Source organism: Saccopteryx bilineata, chromosome 1, assembly GCF_036850765.1.
Source record: "Saccopteryx bilineata isolate mSacBil1 chromosome 1, mSacBil1_pri_phased_curated, whole genome shotgun sequence".
In the NCBI taxonomy this organism is placed as follows: domain Eukaryota; kingdom Metazoa; phylum Chordata; class Mammalia; order Chiroptera; family Emballonuridae; genus Saccopteryx; species Saccopteryx bilineata.
In genome coordinates, this window is record NC_089490.1 from 299,344,469 (window position 1) to 299,366,136 (window position 21,668).

The following is a 21,668-nucleotide window of genomic DNA, read 5'->3' on the forward strand; positions in this document are numbered from 1 at the left end:
GAGGTTTTGGCAGGAATGGCCCGGGTTGAGCGGAGAACACCGGCGCTGGCGAAAGAGACCGCCGGCCCAGTACGGGGCGCTGCACCCCCGTCTCCGCCCACCAGGGCTCGCTCTCGGCCTTCCGCCCGGAGGTTGAGGAGCCAGTCGGGTTCGCAGCACTACCAACCCTGGCAGCGGCCCCGGGGCAGAGACAGCCTGGCGCGCGGGGGCCCGGAAGGAACGCGCTGCCAAGCCCCACCCCTTTCCCTCCCCTCTGCCGCCGACATCGGCGCTGCTCCGGTCGCCATGGTGACCAATCGCGGCCCGGGCCCGCCCCCGCCCCCGCCCCTGCCGCGGCCCCCTGACGTCGGCGCACGTCAGCAGCGGCGCTCGCTTGGCTGGGCCCTGCAGAGCTGTAGGGACGCAGCGGAGGAGCGAGCCCAGTGGCTGTAGCCCCACTCAGCCGCGCCGCCTGCCCGCCGGCCAGCCCGCGCTCCAGTCCGCGGTGTTCAGCAGTGGGGCCCAGCATGGTCATGGCGGATGGTCCGAGGCACTTGCATCGCGGGCCGGTCCGGGTTGGGTTCTACGACATCGAGGGCACGCTGGGCAAGGGCAACTTCGCCGTGGTGAAGCTGGGGCGGCACCGGATCACCAAGACGGAGGTGCGGCCCGGGCTCGGCGGGGGTGTCCGCGGCGAGGGGTAGAGAGAGGAGCTGTTTACCGTGAGGTGCGGCTGCAGTAGGGTCTGGGGTCACCAGCTGAGGCGAGAGGGCCTGGGACTGAGGACCGGGAGGTGCCCGGGATCTATGAGCGCCGAAGGCATCGGGCCCGGTCCTTGGACCCTAGTGTCGTCTGATCGGAAACCCGAGCAGCCGGGACTTTGCCTTCCCTACGCCACCCCCAGTGGCCACGCGGAATTTCGTCCATAGCCTTCCATCCCGGCCGTGACCTGGTCTGTGGCCTCCACTTGGGAACCCAAGTTCCGCGTCTTCCCCGCTGTCGTTGGGGTGGGTGGGGTGGGAAGGGGGTCTCGGTGTTCCTGAGCTGCGCGGTGGGCGAAGTCGCCGGCCCCGAGGAGGGGACTGCCTGCCCTGGGACGCGGGAGACCCGGCATCGCGCGGGCCCCGTGACCTCGGCGTCCCCTCGGCCCGGCAAGGAAGGGACCTCGGTGGCTGAGAATGCCTGAACGGCCACTATTCATCTTCTCACCCCTTTTTTGCCGGACGGTGTCTCTGATTTGATGTCACGCTAGGTAGATCCTGTGCCTGAGGCATTTCCATCTAACACTCGAGACAATGGAACTGGTTAAAGTGATCATCTCTGCATTTGCACGGTGGGTGGGTTGGTCTTTCTTATCAAGGGTTGTCCCTTTCCCAGGTGTGCCTTCTGGCTGTGAATACAAGTTCCTTAAGCCGCGGCAGATTCCGCTGTGTCCTGATCTGCTTCCGGAGGGTGAATTCAGCATCCCTCTCCATTGCACATCCTGATGCACCGCGCACATTTCCTCACGAGTCTCTGTTCTTACCTAACCCGCCCCATTTCCTTCCACTGCCTCAAGCTGCTCTCCAGGGTCTCTATTTTTAAGATGTGCAAATTAAATACTTTAGAAGAACAGTAGAAACAAAACCATTCTTTAGAGTAAAACCTTGTCTTTTTGAAGTATTCTACTCTGCCTCATTGTAGTTCTGGAATTCCATACTTTTTCAGTCTGTTTCGTCCCTGTTTTCATCCTTTTCAGCTTTTCCCCATATTAGTGTGGATAAACTAGAGTTTGAATATGGAATAAGATAGTACATTTTTATTTTTTAGAATGACAGTGTAATGTGGAGGACATTTTAAAATTTGAATGATTTTCATACCTGTTTTTCTTAGAAGTTTTGCCTAACTTTGTTTTTGCGAAGGAATCATTTCCAAAAAGAAAAGGGTACATGTCATTGAGTCCTCTTAATTATTTGCCCTCTCTTGCCAATCCTGAGGTAACCTAAATATGACTTATTTTTTAGCATCAGGACCAAAGTTGCAAGTTTTTCTCTCACAATTTTTCAGTGTTAGCAATGTAGATTAAGTTTGCAATGATAAATAATGTGACTGTTGTGAGATTACTTAATCTGATACCAGCATTTTTTAAAATGGAGAAATTGGTTCCATTCCTCTAAAGAACCATGGCCTAATTATATGGCATTTTCCCTTAAATTACATGAAAAGAAGGCATTTTATTGTGTATTTTTATATGAGTCCTTGTTTAATGACTGTATAAAACTAAAACACATTGCATGTTACAGAGAGCTCGTACTGAACTTTTGAACTATATATATTGTGTTGTGGTTGAATTCCAGATCCCACCAATTCATAACATTTTTTCTCATTAGCTCTTATCAGTATTAGTAGCAAGATTTAATTAAGTCAGCTGTTATTTATTAGGTGAGATTTAGGTAATACAGCACCTAAGTACTGCTTAAAGGGGGCTCTATTGGGCTTGACAGTTCAAGACGTCCGTTTTAAACGGAGACATCTTATAGCGCTAGGGGGCACTGTGGAGTAGGATCATCGTTTGGATATTACTAGGTGGAGTGAGATCAATTTGTAATTGAAGGCACAAGTCGGATTATGAAAGAGCACTCAGATCCTGAATGGCAGTATACGTGTGTTAAGTGGTTTAAGTTTAAATCTACATTTCTAGTCCACAGAGCCCATCTTCTTTGCTAAGATATGTGTCCTTAACATAAAAAAAGAAATGGTGTGCATTTAACAGAGGTGAGTGTGTCTGTGATGTTTGGGTGTGATTGGAGATTGTAAAGTTGAGAAGGGTGAGTGAAATGGAATAGTAATTAAGGAAAAGTTCCTGTAGAACTGAAGTTTTGTAAAGTTGCTGTGAACTTTTAGTGGTAATTTGCATTTAGAATTATTTAGTTAAGGCACAGATACATTGCTTCTTAAAGTATAGTACTCTATTTGTTGTTAATGAGAGGGTGTTTTTTTAAGGAATATTTGTTATCTTAATTTATTCACTGTATATTTGTCTTTAATAAATATAACAATTACTTCAGATATAAATAAAATGACTAGTAGAAACTTTGAAGTTTTATTTATCATTATTTTAGGTTCTCATTGCTGAACATAGTACAGTAGTTACAGTGAAAACAATGTATAAAGAACAATATCAAGCCTGACCTGTGGTGGTGCAGTGGCTAAAGCGTTGACCTGAAATGCTGAGGTCACCTGTTTGAAACCCTGGGCTTGCCTGGCCAAAGCACATACTACAAGCAACTACAGTTTATGCATCCTGCTCCTGCCCCTCCTTTCTCTCTCTCTTCCTCTCTCTCAAATCAATAAATAAAATCTTTTTTTACAAAAAGAACAATAGCGCCTGACCTGTGGTGGCGCAGTGGATAATGCGTCAACCTGGAAATGCTGAGGTCGCTGGTTCGAAACCCTGGGCTTGCCTGGTCAAGGCACATATGGGAGTTGATGCTTCCAGCTCCTCCCCCCTTCTCTCTCTCTGTCTCTGTCTCTCTCTCCTCTCTAAAAATGAATAAAGAAAAAAAAAAGAACAATAGCAACAAAATATAATTATAGTTACTGCTGATAAAAAGCTCTTCAATATGGTATACTTCTAATATCAATATAAGTTTGTGTGTTTTAAAACTTAGAGGTCTAGTTTCCAAATTGAACCCAAAGCAAATTTTAGGGCAGGGGTTGGGAACCTATGGCTCACAAGCCAGATGTGGCTCTTTTGATGGCTGCATCTGGCTCGCAGACAAATCTTTAATAGAAAAAATAATAACGTTAAAATTATAAAACATTCTCATGTATTACAATACATTCATTTCCTACCGCTCATGTTCGTGGTTGCGGGTGGCTGGAGCCAGTCACAGCTGTCCTCTGGGACAACACCAAATTTTTATTGGATAATGAGTAACATACACAGGTCGTTGTATGGCTTACATTTTAAAATATGTGGCGTTCATGGCTCTCTCAGCCAAAAAGGTTCCTGACCCCTTTTTTAGGGCTTGGTTTAAACATCAATGTCATGAACAGTTGAACCCTTGTAGTGTTTTTAATGGGCTCTTCTCTCTTGTTCTGTGTCATTCAAAAAAAAAACGTTTTCTACAGAGCTTGGGAGATCCAAGACTGGTCTTTTAGGGAAAAAAAAAATCAGTAGACAAAAAAGTTCTTCATTTTTGTCTAATTTATCAAATAGCTTGACATTAAATATAATTGCATCATCATTTGAAGCAGTATTCTCATATTAGATCTCTGTGTAAATTTTGCACACAAAAGGGAAGGCAGGTAGTGGTAGAATCCAGCTCCAAATATAGTGCTTCATAAAAGCTTTGTAATATTGGTTTGTGGTTTATGAATTAGAGTAACTAATTTTATAAAATTAACGTAATAGGAAAAGAATTAGCATTTAGACTTAAAAACTATTTTAGGCAGTAGTGGTTGTTAGTTTAGTGTGCTGTAAGTGTCCTTGAGTAGTGTTTTATTAATATAATAGCAAAGAACCTCGTGTGTGTGTGTGTGTGTGTGTGTGTGACACAGACAGAGAGAGACAGAAATGGACAGATAGGGACAGACAGGAAAGGAGAGAGATAAGAAGCATCAATTCTTTGTTGTGGCATTTTAGTTGTTCATTGATTGCTTTCTCATATATGCCTTGACCAGGGGGGCTACAGCAAATCAAGTGACCCCTTCCTCAAGCCAGTGACCTTGGGCTCAAGCTGGTGAGCCTTGCTCAAACCCAAGGAGCCCACATTCATGCTGGGGCTTCAATCCTAGATCCTCCACTTCCCAGTCTGACACTTTATCCACTACAGCAATGCCTGGTCAGGCTTCCTTTTATCTGATTATGTTCAGTTTCTTCTCTGTTAAATAGAATTTCAGAAAAGTCATTTGAGTCCTTAAATTATCTTGATTTCTGGCCTGACCTGTGGTGGCGCAGTGGATAAAGCGTCGACCTGGAAATGCTGAGGTTGCCGGTTCGAAACCCTGGGCTTGCCTGGTCAAGGCACATATGGGAGTTGATGCTTCCAGCTCCTCCCCCCTTCTCTCTCTCTGTCTCTCTCTCCTCTCTTTCCCTCTCTGTCTTCTCTCTCCCTCTCTCTCTCCGCTCTAAAAAAAAAAAAAAAAAAAAAAAAAAAATTAAAAAAAAAAAGAAAATGTTAATAAAAAAATTATCTTGATTTCTGACTATTGAAGAAATATACTCTTGATGTAGAAAATACAAAGAATAGTACACAAGAAAGTACATACATAATTTCTCCACCAATGGGAATAAATCATTTTTGTGTGCATGTGTGACGGACAGAGAAAGAGACAGACAAGCAGGAAGGGAGAGAGATGAGAAGCATCAATTCTTGGTTGCAGCACCTTAGCTGTTCATTGATTGCTTTTTCATATGTGCCTTGATGAGTGGCGGGGCTAAGCCAAGCAAGTGACCCCTTGCTCAAGCCAGCAACCTTGGGCTCAAGCCAGCGACCATGGGGTCATGTCTGTGATTCCACGCTCAAGCCTGTGATCCCATGCTCAAGCCCCTATAAGCCTGATGAGCCCACGCTGAACCCAGTGACCCTAGGGTTTACGAACTTAGGTCCTCTGTGTTCCAGTCCGATGCTCTATCCACTGTGCCACCGCCTGGTCAGGCTCATTCTAAACATTATGGCATATTTCCCTCTAGTCATCTTTTAATACATTTTTTCCATAGATAAGATCGCATGTTAGGTACACTTGTAAAAATTGTATCCCTTTTACCAACTATAACCTGAGTATTTTGCTTATTCATGTATAACTTTATAAAAATTTTAATAGCTTCATTGTTATATCTCGCAGATAAATCCTCTTTTACTTAACAGTTTCCTTATTATTGGACATTATATAATTTCTAGTGTTGACTTATAATTAATAATTTGTAGTGAATAATTTTTGTGTATATAATTCTTTGTCTACATTTTCAATTTTTTCAGGGAGAAAGAATTGGGGGTAAATTTCTAGAAGGGAAATTACCAAGTGAGAAGGCTATTTTTGTATTAAAGAGTAATATATTTTTATCGAATTTATTGTGTTCATTATTTAAAAATTTTAAAGTATAGATAAATGAAAAGAATTACACATAATATCACCACCCAGAGATTACTATCATTAGTTGTTTTCAGACCTTTTCTATAACAGATAATTGAGTTTTCCTCAATATCACTCCTTTGTATTACTTAGCTAAGGAACATATAAATATGGGGTCTATGGAATCCTAAAGATATTTCATGGAGGTTCTGAAAATTACCTTATAGGTGGTGCTACTTACTTAGCCTTAAAAAATCATGGAGCCTGACCAGGTAGTGGCACAGTGGATAGAGCGTTGGACTGGGATGCAGAGGACCCAGGTCGAAACCCAAGGTCACCAGCTTGAGCACAGGCTCACCAACTTCAGCATGGGGTTGCCAGCTTGAGTGTGGGATCATAGACATGACCCCATGGTCTCTGGCTTGAGCCCAGATGTCACTGGCTTGAAGCCCAAGGTTGCTGGCTTGAGCCCAAGGTTGCTGGCTTGAGCAAGGGGTCACTTTCTCTGCTGTAGCCCCCTGGTCAAGGCAAATATGAGAAAGCAGTTGATGAACAAGTAAGCTGCTGCAACGAAGAATTGATGCTTTTTATTTCTCTGTTCCTGTCTGCTTGTCCCTGTCCCTCTGTCTCTGAGGGAGGGAGGGAGGGAGAGAGGGAGGGAGGAAGGAAGGTGAGAGAGAAGAAGGGAGGAAGGGAAAGAAGGAAGAAAAAGGATGAAAAACTGATAGCAAGGTCATTCTTGAGCATTGACTTTGTTCGCTGTGTACATTTGGGGGCTTTTACATTTAGGCATAAATCTTTATTATTATTATTATTATTATTATTATTACTATTTTCCAAAGTGAGAAGTGGGGGCAGCAGACAGACTCCTGCAGTACCGGACCGGGATCCACCCGGCATGCCTACCAGGGGGCGATGCTCTGCCCATCTGGGGCGTTGCTCTGCTGCACCCAGAGCCATTCTAGCTCATGAGGCAGAGGTCATGGAGCCATCCTCAGTGCCCAGGCCAATTTTTCTCCCATGGATCCTTGGCTGTGGGAGGGGAAGAGAGAGAGAGAGAGAGAGGAGAGGAGAGGGGGAAGGGTAGAGGAGCAGATTGGCACTTCTTCTGTGTGCCCTGGCTGGAAATCAAACCCAGGACTTCCACATGCCAGGCCGATGCTCTACCGCTGAGCCAACCAGCCAGGGCCTAGGCATAAATCTTTAAGTACTACTTTAAAGCTTTCCAAATAAAGTGTCAAAGCTGCATTTCCAGAGTAAGGATAGAAACAAGCAAAGGGTATATTATACCAATTGTAATATTTAATTTTTTTATTTTTTTTTTACAGAGACAGAGAGAGAGTGAGAGAGAGGGATAGATAGGGACAGACAGGAATGGAGAGAGGTGAGAAGCATCAATCGTCAGTTTTTTGTTGTGACACCTTAGTTGTTCATTGATTGCTTTCTCATATGTGCTTTGACCGTGGGGCTACAGCTGACCGAGTAATCCCTTGCTCAAGCCAGCGACCTTGGGTCCAAGCTGGTGAGCTTTGCTCAAACCAGATGAGCCCACGCTCAAGCTGGCGACCTCGAGGTCTCAAACCTTGGTCCTCCACATCCCAGTTCAACGTTGCCACCACTGCGCCACCACCTGGTCAGGCCAATTGTAATATTTCTTGAAGAAAACTTATTTTTTAATACAGTTAAATTTTATCTTTTGCTTTAAAATTTTAAGATTCCTCTTAGTAGTCTTGGTATTAATTCTGTACTATGAAGTAATCCATATTTCAAGAAGCAGCTGTACTGTGTGCAGCAGGACTTGCTACCAAATAATTTATGCCAATATTTGTGTCTTGGCCTATGTATGATCTTTGTGCGTTAAAATGAACATTTTATTTATCATGGAATATATAGGCTTTATTAGAAATTGTTCTCTAGTTTCTTGGCACCTAGGCAAGTATATTTGGCATATTATTCTGTTCAAAATGCTCTCTGTTCCTTTGGGAGTGTTGGGGGAGACAAATATGCAAAATAAGAGTTGTGTAAATTTTCACATTCTGTAGAAATTGTTAAACTTTAACAGAGTTTAATGTGTTCTGATTTTAATTCCAATGGGAAATTCTATCTCATTATCAGGCAATTAAGAAAACATTTTTCTGGAAATAACTGAAACTGGCCTGATTCTTGAATTCACATGATGATATTTGATTTGGGACCCACTGCTGATGACAGATTCATTGCCTTGGAGCCAAATGGATTCCAGAAATTCATTAAGATTTTTTTTTTTCCCTCTTTAGTGGACCTACTACTTCTACCTTCTACTTCCAGATTGTTTATGTGCATTATTTATGTAATAGTTCCTTTATACAGAATGCTTGTGGAGAATTTGTTTTCACCCTTCAAAGAAAAACAGCCATGGGTCCAGTTTGAGATTATTAGAATGAAAGACAGTTACATTTGGAAATGTTATCAGAGAAATCTTCATTTTAAAAAAAACATTTTTAAAATATTGTAAATTTAAGAGATTAATCTTAGATGAATTAAACTAAAAAATTATGCTGAAATTTGTTTTAAGTTCTTTTAAATAATCATAATTTTTATGTGTTTTTCCTCCAGCTACAAAAGGAATTGTAGACATTGCTTATTCATTGTAGACAGTGTTGAAAATCTCAAAGAAGAAAATCCTTATTTCTGCCATCTCGACCAAGAAATAATTGGGTTCATATCCTCTTAGCTATTCACATATATTCTCTGTATAGGTAATAAAATTGATGTCATTTATACATGTAACCTGTGTTTTATGGTTAATATGTCAATAATATTTCCCCAAGTTTAAGAGAAAAACTGTCTAAAACATGGTTAAATACTATCCTTGCATGTGAACATCTATATTTTATTTATTAATTTTCTGCATTTAGATTATTTCTCTGTCCTGCTGTTTCTCTTTCAAAAACAATGTTTCATGGGACACTCCGGTGTATACATCATTGTGTACCTATCCTTAGGGTAATACCATAGGAATGGAAATTTTTGAGTTAAGTATATTCTTACATCCATATCTTATGGCATGAGATGCCAAATTATCCTCTGAAAAAAAGAGTACGTATTAATTTTCGTCAGGAAGAATGAATATTTACCAGGAATATGATATTTAAATCTTTTCCAGTTTGAGTCTAACTGATATTAATACAGTGGATAAAGTGTTGACCTGGGAAACTGAGGTTCCAGGTTCAAATCCCCAAGATCTCCAGCTTGAGTGCAGGCTCACCAGCTTGAATGTGGGGTCGCTGGCTTGAGCATGGGATAATGGACATGTAGCCTAAGCATTTCTCCATATTATTAAAAGGAACCATTTTTTTTAAATGAACCATTGTAATAGCTGTATTAATAGTCACAATACAAATTTACCATAATTCATGTAATTATTTCCCAATTACTGTTTCTGTTCTTTAATGTTATAAATAATACTGTATTGAATATATTTACACAAATATTTATCATCATTTTAGATTATTTCTTTCAAATAATTTCTCAGAAGTAGACTCATTAGGTTAAATGGGATGGATAATTTTTTTAGGTTCTTGATATTGTCAAATTACCTTCCAGAAAAATTAGAACCTATTTTATATTTCTAGCAGCAACATATAAAAGTGGCCATCTCCTTGAACCTCAGCTTACAAGGGTGTTGACTTAATATTTTGTAAATTAATAAGTGAAAATGGTATCTTTTTAGATACAATTGACATATTAGGTATTTTGTTGTTTTTAATTCACATTTTCCTATTTCTGAGGGTATAATATTCAGTGTTGCTACTTTACATGGGATTTAGTTTGATAGTAATCATTCTAGCTTATCCAGTACACCCTCCAAAGTTGTGTAGGAAGCTTTCCTTTTTTTTTTTTTTTCTTTTTGTACTTTTCTGAAGCTGGAAACGGGGAGAGACAGTCAGACAGACTCCCGCATGTGCCCGACCGGGATCCACCCGGCATGCCCACCAGGGGCGATGCTCTGCCCACCAGGGGGCGATGCTCTGCCCCTCCGGGGCATCGCTCTGCCGCGACCAGAGCCAGTCTAGCGCCTGGGGCAGAGGCCAAGGAGCCATCCCCAGCGCCCGGGCCATCTTTGCTCCAATGGAGCCTTGGCTGCGGGAGGGGAAGAGAGAGACAGAGAGGAAGGAGGGGGAGGAGGTGGAGAAGCAAATGGGCGCTTCTCCTATGTGCCCTGGCTGGGAATCGAACCCGGGTCCCCCGCACGCCAGGCCGACGCTCTACCGCTGAGCCAACCTGCCAGGGCCGGAAGCTTTCCTTTTGAACCCTTACAGAAGGAATATTAATTTTTCTATCTCCAATAAATTCACTGAAGGTTATTTTAAAGATAATGCATGCAGCCTGACCAAGTGGTCGTGCAGTAGATAGAGCATCAGACTGGGACTGAGAGGACCCAGGTTCGAAACCCCAAGGTCACCGGCTTGAGTGTGGGCTCACCAGGTTGTGTGTGGAGTCACTGACTTGAGCGTGGGATCATAGAAATGACCCCATGGCCGCTGGCTTGAGCCCAAGGTCACTGGCTTGAGCAAGGGGTCACTCACTTTGCTGTAGCCCCTCCACCCTCCCACCCCTGTCAAGGCACATATGAGAAAGCAATCAATGAACAGCTAAAGTGCTGCAGTGAAGACTTGATGCTTCTCATCTCTCTTTTTTCCCTATCTGTCTCTCTCTCTGACTCTCTAACTCTGTCAAAAAAAAAAAAAAAAAAAAAAAAAGATAATGCATGCATAATTGGGAATTAGAGAGTGGAATAATTTAGGTGAACACCAACCAAAAAAGGGATCCTTTAATTTATATAATCCCTTGCTTGACTTTGTTACTACCATGCAGATTTTGTCTTAGGTACTATGTTCAGAACTAAGTAGAGAAGAGATGCAGAGAGTAAGTTCCTAGAAATCTATATTCATGGATATCTTCAAAATGAACTATTGGAATACAATTCTTTTGTAAGTTGGGAGTTTCATATACCATTAGGGAAATCCCTAAAGGCAGATATTTTGTTGATAAAATTTGTTTTCTAAAAGGTGTTCTGTTTATTCTCACAAACCTGTCAAGTTCCTTGAGGGTAGGAATTAGATCTCATTTTTGTATCCTGGACATGATTGTGGGCACACAACAGGTGCTCAGTAAACATGTGCATAATAGGCTCTTTGAAACAGTAAGAAAATTGACCTTATAGTTAGAAGGCCTGCAGTTTTTTCCCTAGTAATTCACTTGAGCTTTAGGACCTTTGTATATTATGCAGTGTCTTTGAAACTTAGTTTCATCAACTCATAGGTGTACTGCTTATTCCACTTACTATAAAGTGGAGGAATAAATGAGATAAAATGTGTTAAAATATGTTAAAGTGTTTTATTAAATAGTGCTGTGCAGTTGTGATGGTTGTCATCATCATCATTATTGTATTTCTGAGGAGTACTTGTTAAGGAGTCTCATTGTCAAGAAATTACCTGAAAGAGTATGTCAGAGCTTGCTAGCTTATCACCCAAAATGTACCGTTTGTTCTTCTTCCTGGACCTACAACTGGGCTGTTTCTTGGCCCCTCTGGCATTTAGGTATGGTCATGTGACTGAATTCTAACTAACAGAGTAAACAAATAATGTATGCCATAAAAACCTGGTATGACCTGACCTGTGGTGGAGCAGTGGATAAAGCATTGACCTGGAACTCTGAGGTCGCCGGTTCAAAACCCTGCACTTGTCTGGTCAAGGCACATATGGGAGTTGATGCTTCCTGCTCCTCCCCCTTTGCCTCTCTCTCTCTCTCTTTCTCTCCTCTCTAAAATGAATAAAAAAAATTTTTTTTAAATAACCTGGTATGAGGGATCCTTCACGTTGTCCCCCCCACCTTTGGTTTCTCTGGAATGGAGACAACCTTCAGAGTAACCATGGAAGCCACCTATTTAAGGTAGCAGTCCTCCTTGAGTCATGCATGCTTTTATGGAGATGGGCCACCTACTAACTTCGCCCATGCAGTTTTTGCTATGTGAGCAAGAAATAACCTTGTGTTTGATTCATTACTTTTGGGGTCTACTTGTTACTGCTACTGTTATAAGCAAGGAGCATGCCAGTACAAGCTCTGTTTTTTCTTTAGTGCTTTACCTTTTCCTAATCTTCTTAGAGCAGCCTCACAAACAAAGGGTAACAATATAAAGATATCAATGATATAGACTTGTGGTCCATATATGTATATATATGTGTGTATAGTCTGTGACCCAAGATAAAATTAAGGGGAGAATTATGTTTTGTCATTTGAGATATTTTTTGGCTGAGAAAAGTTAAATGAGGTTTATAACCCATTTTGTTTTTAAAGTTTTCTGTTCAGGAGGGATTACCGGTGTCTGGATGCACTCCAGAAATTGTAAGGCAACATGTTTTCTTCAAAATATGCCCATGTTACCTTTCTAAGGAGTATTGAGGAGATTCATGTATACACTTATCATTTTATCTATCAATTTTTACCCAATATGTAAATAGTAATACTGTGTTGTATTCTCATTTCTAACAGTCAAAGTTTAGCATTTTTTACTTTCTAGAATATTTTGATTACAGAAGCAAAATACTAACAAACATAATCAAAATAGCTGTCATAAAGCCTGTGTGCATTACTGGTTGCATGAAAAATGTAAGTGATTGTTGACTTCTGATTACCTAGTTATTCAACTTCAAATACAGTTCCTTCAAATTATTAACCTTGGAGCTCCTATCTAGTTATGATAGGAAGAGGCTACGTTTTTAAAACTCATATTCCTTTAAGGAAACCAAATTTTAGTGTAATTACTAACATTTGAGTTTTTGCACTTTGACTTTGAAAACAAAATTTAGTCCAATTGGTATCTTTTCATGTAGATGTATTTTGATACTTCATAGTTAGCTTTTTACCAGAAAGGTGGGTCTATATTCTTTGGAACTTATGACTTGTTTTCCTATAAAAAATTTATTTTAATATAATAACTAACTTGGCCAATTATTTATTTATAGGGCCTTTGCAATGGGATGATAACTATTTGAAACTGCTGAGATTTTATTTCTTTAATTTACAAATTGAGTAAAAATGCATTATATTTGTATTGAAAGTGAAAGAGAAGTATGGTTTATTAAAGTAATTTTGTAGGATTATTCTTCATAGCACACTGAAGACACTCCCAAACAAAATCTACCACAGTGTCTTAGACATGGTGGTTGTTTAAAAAATATTTGTTGAATGAATGAATGAACATTGAATGTAAACTAGTATCATCATTGTCATAGGAACCTACGGGCAGTCTTACCTGTCATTGTTAAAATAATTCTAGCCTGACTAGAGTGGATAGAGTGTTGACCTGAGACACCAAAATCCCTGGTTCAAAACCCCAAGTTCACCAGCTTGAGTGTGGGCTCATCAACATGATACCATGGTTGCTGACTTGAGCCCAAGGTTGCTGGCTTGAGCAAGGGGTCACTAGATCACCTGGATCCCCACCCCCACTCTCAAGGCTCAAGGCACGTGTGAAAAGCAATCAATGAACAACTAAAAAGTGACATGACTACAAGTTGATGCTTATCATCTCCCTTCCTCTCTCTCTAAAAAAAAAAAAAAAAAAAGATTCTAACTGGAAAATGTTAACCATTGTATACTAATTGTATTTATTTGTGTTTGGGATACAGGTGGCTATAAAAATTATAGATAAATCTCAGCTGGATGCAGTGAACCTTGAGAAAATCTACCGAGAAGTACAAATAATGAAAATGTTAGATCATCCTCACATAATCAAGCTTTACCAGGTATGACTTAGCCTTCCAGCTCTCCATGCTTCTCTCATTCAGCTCTCTACTTTGTATCATCATTTTTCCCTTTTATGTTATTAATTTTAATGTATAAAAAAAGGTTAATTCATGCTTTTATTAAGCTGAGTACATCCATCTTTCTAAATGAAAAATTAGGAAAGTAAAAAACTACAAGTTGTTAAATTTGAACTTGTCTCTCAGACTCTAAGTTATTTACTTAAAAAGCTTGTAGTTGTGCATTTGGGATACGGTGCTTAAACCTGCTGGGTTTCGGTGGTGGTACCATTCATGAGAACATGTGAGTTTTGTTTATTTAAACAATATACTGTTAGTGTTTTATGAAATATAAAGGCCAAAAATAGTGTATTACTTAGTAACATACTTTATGATACCTAGAGCCAACTCAAAAAAATCTTATATTTTGTTTGAGTTGTTTTATCAGATAAAGTAAGTGAGCCTTTTTTTTAACTGAGAGGAGAGAAGATAGGCTCTCACATGTGCCCTGACCAGGATCCACCCAGCAACCCCTGTCTGAGGCGATACTTGAATCAGCCAAGCTCTTTATCACCTAAGGTCAATGGTTGGACCAGCTGAGCTATTCTCAGTGCCCAGGGCCAACGCTCGAACTAATGGAGCCACTGGCTATGAGAGAGGAAGAGAGAAAGAAGTAGGGGAAGGAGAGGAAGAGAAGCAGATGGTCACTTCTTTTGTGTACCCTGACCTGGGATTGAACCTGGATGTCCACACGCTAGGCTGACGCTCTATCCACTGAGCCAACCAGCCAGGGCCAAGAGCTGTTTTTTAAAAAGCTCTGTTTTTAAAAACTGTTTCAAGCTAATAATTTTTGTAAAATGAAACTATGCCCATTTTAAGTTTTAAGCTATGTTTGTTTCTTTTTTTAGAGAGAGGAGGGGAGGCAGAGAGACAGACTTCCCTGTGCGCCCTGACCAGGATCCACCCGGCAAGCCCCCTACGGGTGATGCTCTGCCCATCTGGGGCCGTTGCTCCATTACTCAGCAACCAAGCCATTTTTTTTTTAGTGCCTGAGGTGGAGGCTATGGAGCTATCCTCAGCACCCAAAGCCAACTCACTCCAGCCAATTGAGCCATGGCTGTGGGAGGAGAAGAGAGAAAGCTAAAAGAGGGGAAGGAGTGGAGAAGCAGATGGTCACTTCTCCTGTGTGCTCTAACTGAAAATTAAACCCAGGACATCCACACACCAGGCTGACCACTGAGCCAACCAGCCAGGGCCTAGAACTTCTAATTATGTTTATTTTTTTATTTATCTTTTTGTGTGCATTTTTATTGTACATAATGTATTTATACAGTGGCACAAGTATATAATTTGAGTCTACGTATGATATATATTCATAAATACATACACATTTTTTTATGTATATACATGTACATGCATTTGTACATACAGATCTCTATTTGGCTAAACAACTTTTTATTGCTAGAAATTTGTAATTAAAAAGGTGTGGAGACTAACCTTGGCTGGGTAGCTTGGTTGGTTAGAGTGTCATCCTGATAACGCCAAGATTGTGGGTTTGATCCCTGGTCAGGACACATACAAGAATTAACCAGTGAATGAATAAATAAATGGAACAACAAATTGATGTTTCTCTGCCTCTTTCCCTCCTTCTCTCCCCACTCCTAAAATCAGTAAATTTAAATTTTTTTTTTAAGTTTTAAAAGCGCCCTGGCCAGTTGGCTCAGTGGTAGAGCATCAATCCAGCATGTGGAAGTCCCAGGTTCAATATCTGGGACTTCTGGTCAGGGCACACAGGAGAAGCAACCATCTACTTCTCCACACTCCCCGCTTCTCTCTTTCCCTTCCATAGCCATGGCTCAAATGGTTTGAGCAAAGTTGACACCGTGCACTGAGGATTGCTCCATGGCCTCATATCAGGTGCTAAAATAGCTCGGTTGCTGAGCAACAGAGCAGCTGCCCAGACAGAGCATCGCCTGGTAGGGGGCTTGCCAGGTGGATTCCAGTTGGGGCTCATGCAGGAAGGAATCTGTCTCTCTGCTTCCCCACCTCTCACCCTCTCATTTAATTTTAAAAAAAAAAAGGTGTGGGGACCATTACCATTATTATGCTAAAAATTAGAGACTGGTGTGCCACTCAAAACAATTCCTTAGGTTCTAAAACTATAGAGGATCTCTTAGGTCACATTTATACTAGAATATTTCTCCCTTTAAGCTTTAAAAAAAAATTTCTAAAGAGGATACTTAAAAGAAAATAATTACATTCTTAAAAGTCTCAGAGTCAAACTGAGGTTAAAACTACCAGGCTTCACATGATAATTTTATGTTTATTTGAACTAAATAATCAGTTAATTTGACTTGCTGTTAAACCCAAATTGTATGTATCTCCTAGTTTTCTGGCCTCATAGGGAAGGGTTCTACATCTGTGTGTTAAAAGCAAATTTGCTTAGCTGTCAGTAGATAGCTGTTCAACTTTATGCTATTAGCATGTGCCAGTATATAGAATGTTAAATCGAGTATTATAGAGAAGCAATCTAAAATTCACTCCTTTTTAATCTACAGATTCATTTCCTTTTGGTTCTGTAGAGTTTGAAGAATCAGGTTTTTAGTAATGACTGGTCTCCTTTCTGAACCTAGAAAAACTAATTTAAATAAAAGTATGTAGCCTGACCAGGCAGTGGTGCGGTGGATGGAGTGTTAGCCTGGGATGTTGAGGACCCAGGTTCATAACCCCAAGGTCGCTGGCTTGAAAACATGGGCTCACCAGCTTGAATGCAGGGTCGCCGGCCTGAGTGTGGGATCATAGACATGACCCCATGGTCGCTGGCTTGAGCCCAAAAGTTGCCAGCTTGAAGCCCAAGGTCGATGGATTGAGCATCTCCCTCCCCCATCAAGGCATATATGAGAAAGCAATCAATGAATAACTAAGGTGCCACAACAAAGAATTGATGCTTCTCATCTCTCTCCCTTCCTGTCTCTCAAAAATATATTATATATATATATGTATTACAGTGGGGTTATGAGGAAGCTTTTGAACAATATTTTAAAATAATAATACTATGTTACAATATTAAAGTACAGTAGGAGGAATATCACATTGTGCCAGATTAGCTAGGTCGCAGACCACATAAACTGAGCTGTATTTTCTTGATGAATACTTTCATCCTTTTCTTGATGAGAGTCTACTATATCACACAGGGCTAGAAAAGGCAGTGAGCAGCTGGTAAAAATTGATTTTCAAAACTCCTGTTACCTATATTAGTATTTTTCAAACTTGATGTACATAATAATCACCTGGAGATTTTGTTAGAATGTAAATTCTGTGTCAGCAGGTCTGGTGTAGGGCCTGAGATCCTACAATTCTAACAGAACCGTGGGCAGTGCTGCTGCTGCTGCTGCTGGTCCCTGGACCACACTTGCTAACACGGGAATATTCGCATAAGGATACTGTGTATTGTAAACTTTGCCAGTTTCTGAATTGTTCATGACTTTGATGCTTTTATTAGTGGTTTTAAAATTAGCAACTCTACAGAATGTTGTGGTAAATTGCAATTCTTACCAGTCAGACTAATATGGAATCATTTGTCAATAGGTAATGGAGACCAAAAACATGTTGTACCTTGTGACAGAATATGCCAAAAATGGAGAAATTTTTGGTAAGCACTATTTCTTAATTCTCTAAATTTGAAAATGTTACTAACCTTCATGAATGGAGTATTTTCTATTCTTCTGCCTGTTTAAGAGTTGGTGACAGGAATTAGAAATTTTTAAGCATTAGAATATAATAAAATATCAAGCTAAAAATATGAGATATAATTTATTCTCTTATATTTGTGATATTAAAGATACTGCTTAATTTTCTTATGTGTGTTCAAGAGATTGAAGAATCAAAGACAGAAAGAATCTTTCAGTCATATTGCAAAGGAGATTTTTCTTCCCTTTTATCTTCCTTTTTACCAAATACTTGTTGAGCTCTTACTATGTCCTAGGCATAGTGCAAGGTATAAAGGATACTGTGGTGACCTAAATAACACAGTCCCTGCTATTGGGAATCTTAAACAGGTTAATAAGCCCTTGACTCTAGCTGTAAGACCTTGAGCAAGTCACTCTACTTTTATAGAACTCAGTTCTTTTATCTCTAATAAGAAAGTATTTGAGTATTTCATTTCTGTGATCCATTATAACCCTTAAAAATTATAAACATTTTATTAGTTCTAGCTTTCATCTCTTTTATTTTTACTCTCTGAAGCCATAGCACTGTAGATAATCTAAATACTTTTGGCTTTTAACCTAAATGTCAGTCCAAAATTGTTTTTTAAACAGCTTAATTGGAGAATATACAATTTATATACAATAAATTGCACATTTTAATATGTACATTTTAATAACGTTTTACGTTTATGAAAGAAGCCATCACTACAATCAGTATATCATCACTCTGAAGTTTGTGCCCTTTGTAATGTCTTGTACTCCCTAGCCACCAGGCAACCATTGGTCTGTTTTCTGACTCTATAGATTAGTTTGTGTGTTCTAGAGTTTTATATAAATATAATCATACACTATGCGCCCTTGTCTGCTTTCTTGGTCTTAGATAATTACAGTGTGTCCATAAAGTCATGGTGCACTTTTGACCAGTCACAGGAAAGCAACAAAAGATGATAGAAATGTGAAATCGGCACCAAATAAAAGGAAACTCTCCCAGTTTCATACCTATTCAGTGCAATTCGATGTGGGCTCACGCACAGATTTTTTAGGGCTCCTTAGGTAGCTATCCCGTGTAGCCTCTACAGACTCGTCACTGACTGATGGCCTACCAGAACAGGGTTTCTCCACCAACCTGCTGGTTTCCTTCAACTGCTTATCCCACCAAGTAATGTTATTCCTATGTGGTGGTGCTTCATTATAAACGCGCCGATATTCACGTTGCACTTTGGTCACAGATTCGAATTAGCGAGCCACAGAACACACTGAACTTTCCTCTGTACCGTCCACATCTTGACTGGCATGGCCGTGGGCTGCTCCACTGTATACACGGTGTTACGTCATCATCTGCACATGCGCACATGCTGCCACATCATCCTACAGAAACTGGGAGGGTTTTCCTTTTATTTGATGCAGATTTCACATTTCTGTTGTCTTTTGTTGCTTTCCTGTGACTTTACGGACACAGTGTATTTAAAGAATAATCCATTTTGTTTATGTATCAACATGTCATTTCTTTCTATTGTTAGTAGATTCTATTGTATGACTATATCTCAGTTTGCTTATCCATTCGTGTGATAGACATGTGGGTTGTTTTCAGTGTTTGGCTATTACACATGAATTGCAATGAACATCCATTACAGGTCTTTAACTTATAATCTACCTTCAAGCAGTATTCACTACTTCTTATATAAAATAAGAACTCTATAATAATATACTTCTGTTTTGCCTTTTTGATCTTTATAGTCATGTCATACATTTTTCTTATAGCTAATTTATAAAACACAAAGTACACTGTTGTCTAAAAAATCAATTGTCTTAAAAAGGTTTCAAGATTTTTAAAAAAAATCTTATATGGTTAGCAGTAAAGTTATCATTGCCACATCCTTACATGTAGATGCATGTTTTCATCTTCATTCCTTTGTGTAGACACATTATTTTCATCTGGTGTTATTTTTCTTCTGCCTGAAGGATTTTCTTTACCATTTCTTTTTTTTTTTTTTTTAAGATTTTATTTATTCATTATAGAGAGGGGAGAAAGAGAGAGAGAAGGGAGGAGGAGCAGAAAGCATCAACTCCCATATGTGCCTTGACCAGGCAAGCCCAGGGTTCCGGACCGGGAACTTCAGCGTTTCCAGGTTGACACTTTATCCACTGTGCCACCATAGGTCAGGCACCATTTCTTATAATGCAGGTCTGTTGGTGATGAAATCTTTAAGCTTTTGTATGTCTAAAATAATCTTATTTTGTCTGTTTTTGAAAGATATTTGTAGTGGGTGTATATTTGTAGGTTAACTTTTTCCTTCAGCATGCTAAAGATGTTGCTCCACTATTTTCCCATTTGCATTATTTCTAACAAGAAATCTGCTGTCATCTTTTTCTTCATTGCTCTGTATGTAATGTGCCTTTTTTCTCTGGCTGCTTTTAAGATTTTCTGTTTATCGATGTTTACAACAGTTTGATTATGAGGTGCCTTTGTGTGCTTTTCTTCATGATCCTTATGTTTGATGTTCATTGAACTTTTTGCATTTGTGAACATACAGTTTCCATCAAATTGAGAAAATTTTCAGCCATTATTTAATATTTTAAATTTATTTTTTAATTTATTGTGTTGGCATGGTTTCAAGTGTCCCACTCAATATAACACCATCTACAAACCACATCCTGTCCCCCCAAGCCCCATACAAAGTCTCTTTCCACCTCCAGAACCCCCACTTTGCCTCCTCCTTCCCCCTCTCTTCACCCTCACTTTCCCTCTGGCTACTGCTACCCTGTTGTCTGTTTATATGTGTTATGTATATATGCCTTTTGGCTAATCCCTTCACCTTCTTTGATCCAGTCCCCTCTTCACCTTTCCCTCTGACAACTGGCTATCTGTTCCCTGTGACCCTGCTTCTTGTTTCTGTTTTGTTCTTCAGTTTATTGTGTTTATTAGATTCCACATATAAGTGAGATCATACTATACTTGATTTTCTCTGCTTGGCTTATTTCACTTAGTATAATAATCTCTAGGTCCACCCATGATGTTGCAACAGGTAAGATTTCCTTCTCTTTTGTGCCTACGTGGTATTCCATTATGTAAATATACCACAGCTTTTTTATCCACTCATCCACTGAGGGACACTTGGGCCATTTCCAGTTCTTGGCTATTGTATATAACACTGCAGTGAACATGCAGTTGCATATCTTCTTTTGAAATAGTGTCTTGGGATTTTTAAGATATATTCCTAAAAATGGGATAGCTGGGTCATAAGGCAGCTCCTTTTTAATTTTTTAAGGAAACTTCATACTGTTTTCCAAAGTGGCTGCACGAGTCTGCATTCCCACCAGCAGTGCAGGAGGGTTCCATTTCTTACACCCTCACCAGCATTTGTTGTGTTGATTTGTTATTGAAAGCCATTCTGCCATGTGTAACATGGTATTGCATTGTGGTTTTAATTTGCATTTCTCTAATGATTAGAGACGTTGGACTTTTTTCATATACTATCAGCCATCTGTATGTCCTCTTTGGAGAACTGTCTATTCAGTTTCTTTGACCATTTTTGTTTTTAATTTTTATTTTAGTGATAGGAGAGGAGGCAGAGATAGACTCCTGCATGCACCCCAACCAGGAGCAACCCAGCAAGCCCACTAACGGGTGATGCTCTGCCCATCTGGGACCCTTGCTCCACTGCATCCAGAGCCATTTTTTAGCACCTGAGGCAGAGGTCATGGAGCCATCCTCAGCGCCAGGGGCCAACTTACTCCAATTGAGCCATGGCTACAGGAAGGGAGGAAAGAGAGATAGAGAGAAACAGAGAGAGAGAGAAGCGATAGGGAGGAGGGGTGGAGAAGCAGATGGGCACTTCTCCTGTGTGCCCTGGCTGGGAATCGAACCCTGGGCATCCACACACCAGGCTGACTCTTTGCCCATTTTTAAATTGGATTATTTACTGTAGGACCAGTAGCTGTGGCCATCACAACTGCCTGGCTCATGCAGGTTCACATTTGATTCAAATAGACAGTAATGAAACAATGGAGCCAAGAACTGGTGGGCCATCCTTTTATTCTAGCTTGCACCAGCAAGCAAGTAAAAACAAACACACAGGGCACCAAAACCCATTCACATGTTTGCCGGTTCCACAACCAGGAGAATCTTTCCAGTTTC

At 40.3% G+C, this 21,668-nt stretch overlaps 1 protein-coding gene across 6 annotated transcripts in view; it reads left to right on the forward strand.

Moving 5' to 3' along the window:
- The first annotated feature begins 374 nt into the window (after positions 1 to 374).
- The window catches only part of SIK2 (salt inducible kinase 2), a 144,558-nt gene continuing 123,264 nt past the window's right edge, over positions 375 to 21,668 (forward strand). For all 6 annotated transcript variants that reach the window (XM_066244378.1, XM_066244395.1, XM_066244342.1 and 3 more), the window contains exons 1-3: positions 375 to 641; positions 13,710 to 13,826; positions 17,412 to 17,475. In XM_066244378.1, coding sequence (XP_066100475.1) covers positions 507 to 641; positions 13,710 to 13,826; positions 17,412 to 17,475 — 316 coding nt within the window. In that variant the 5' untranslated portion in view covers positions 375 to 506. The remainder of the gene's footprint in view (positions 642 to 13,709; positions 13,827 to 17,411; positions 17,476 to 21,668) is intronic.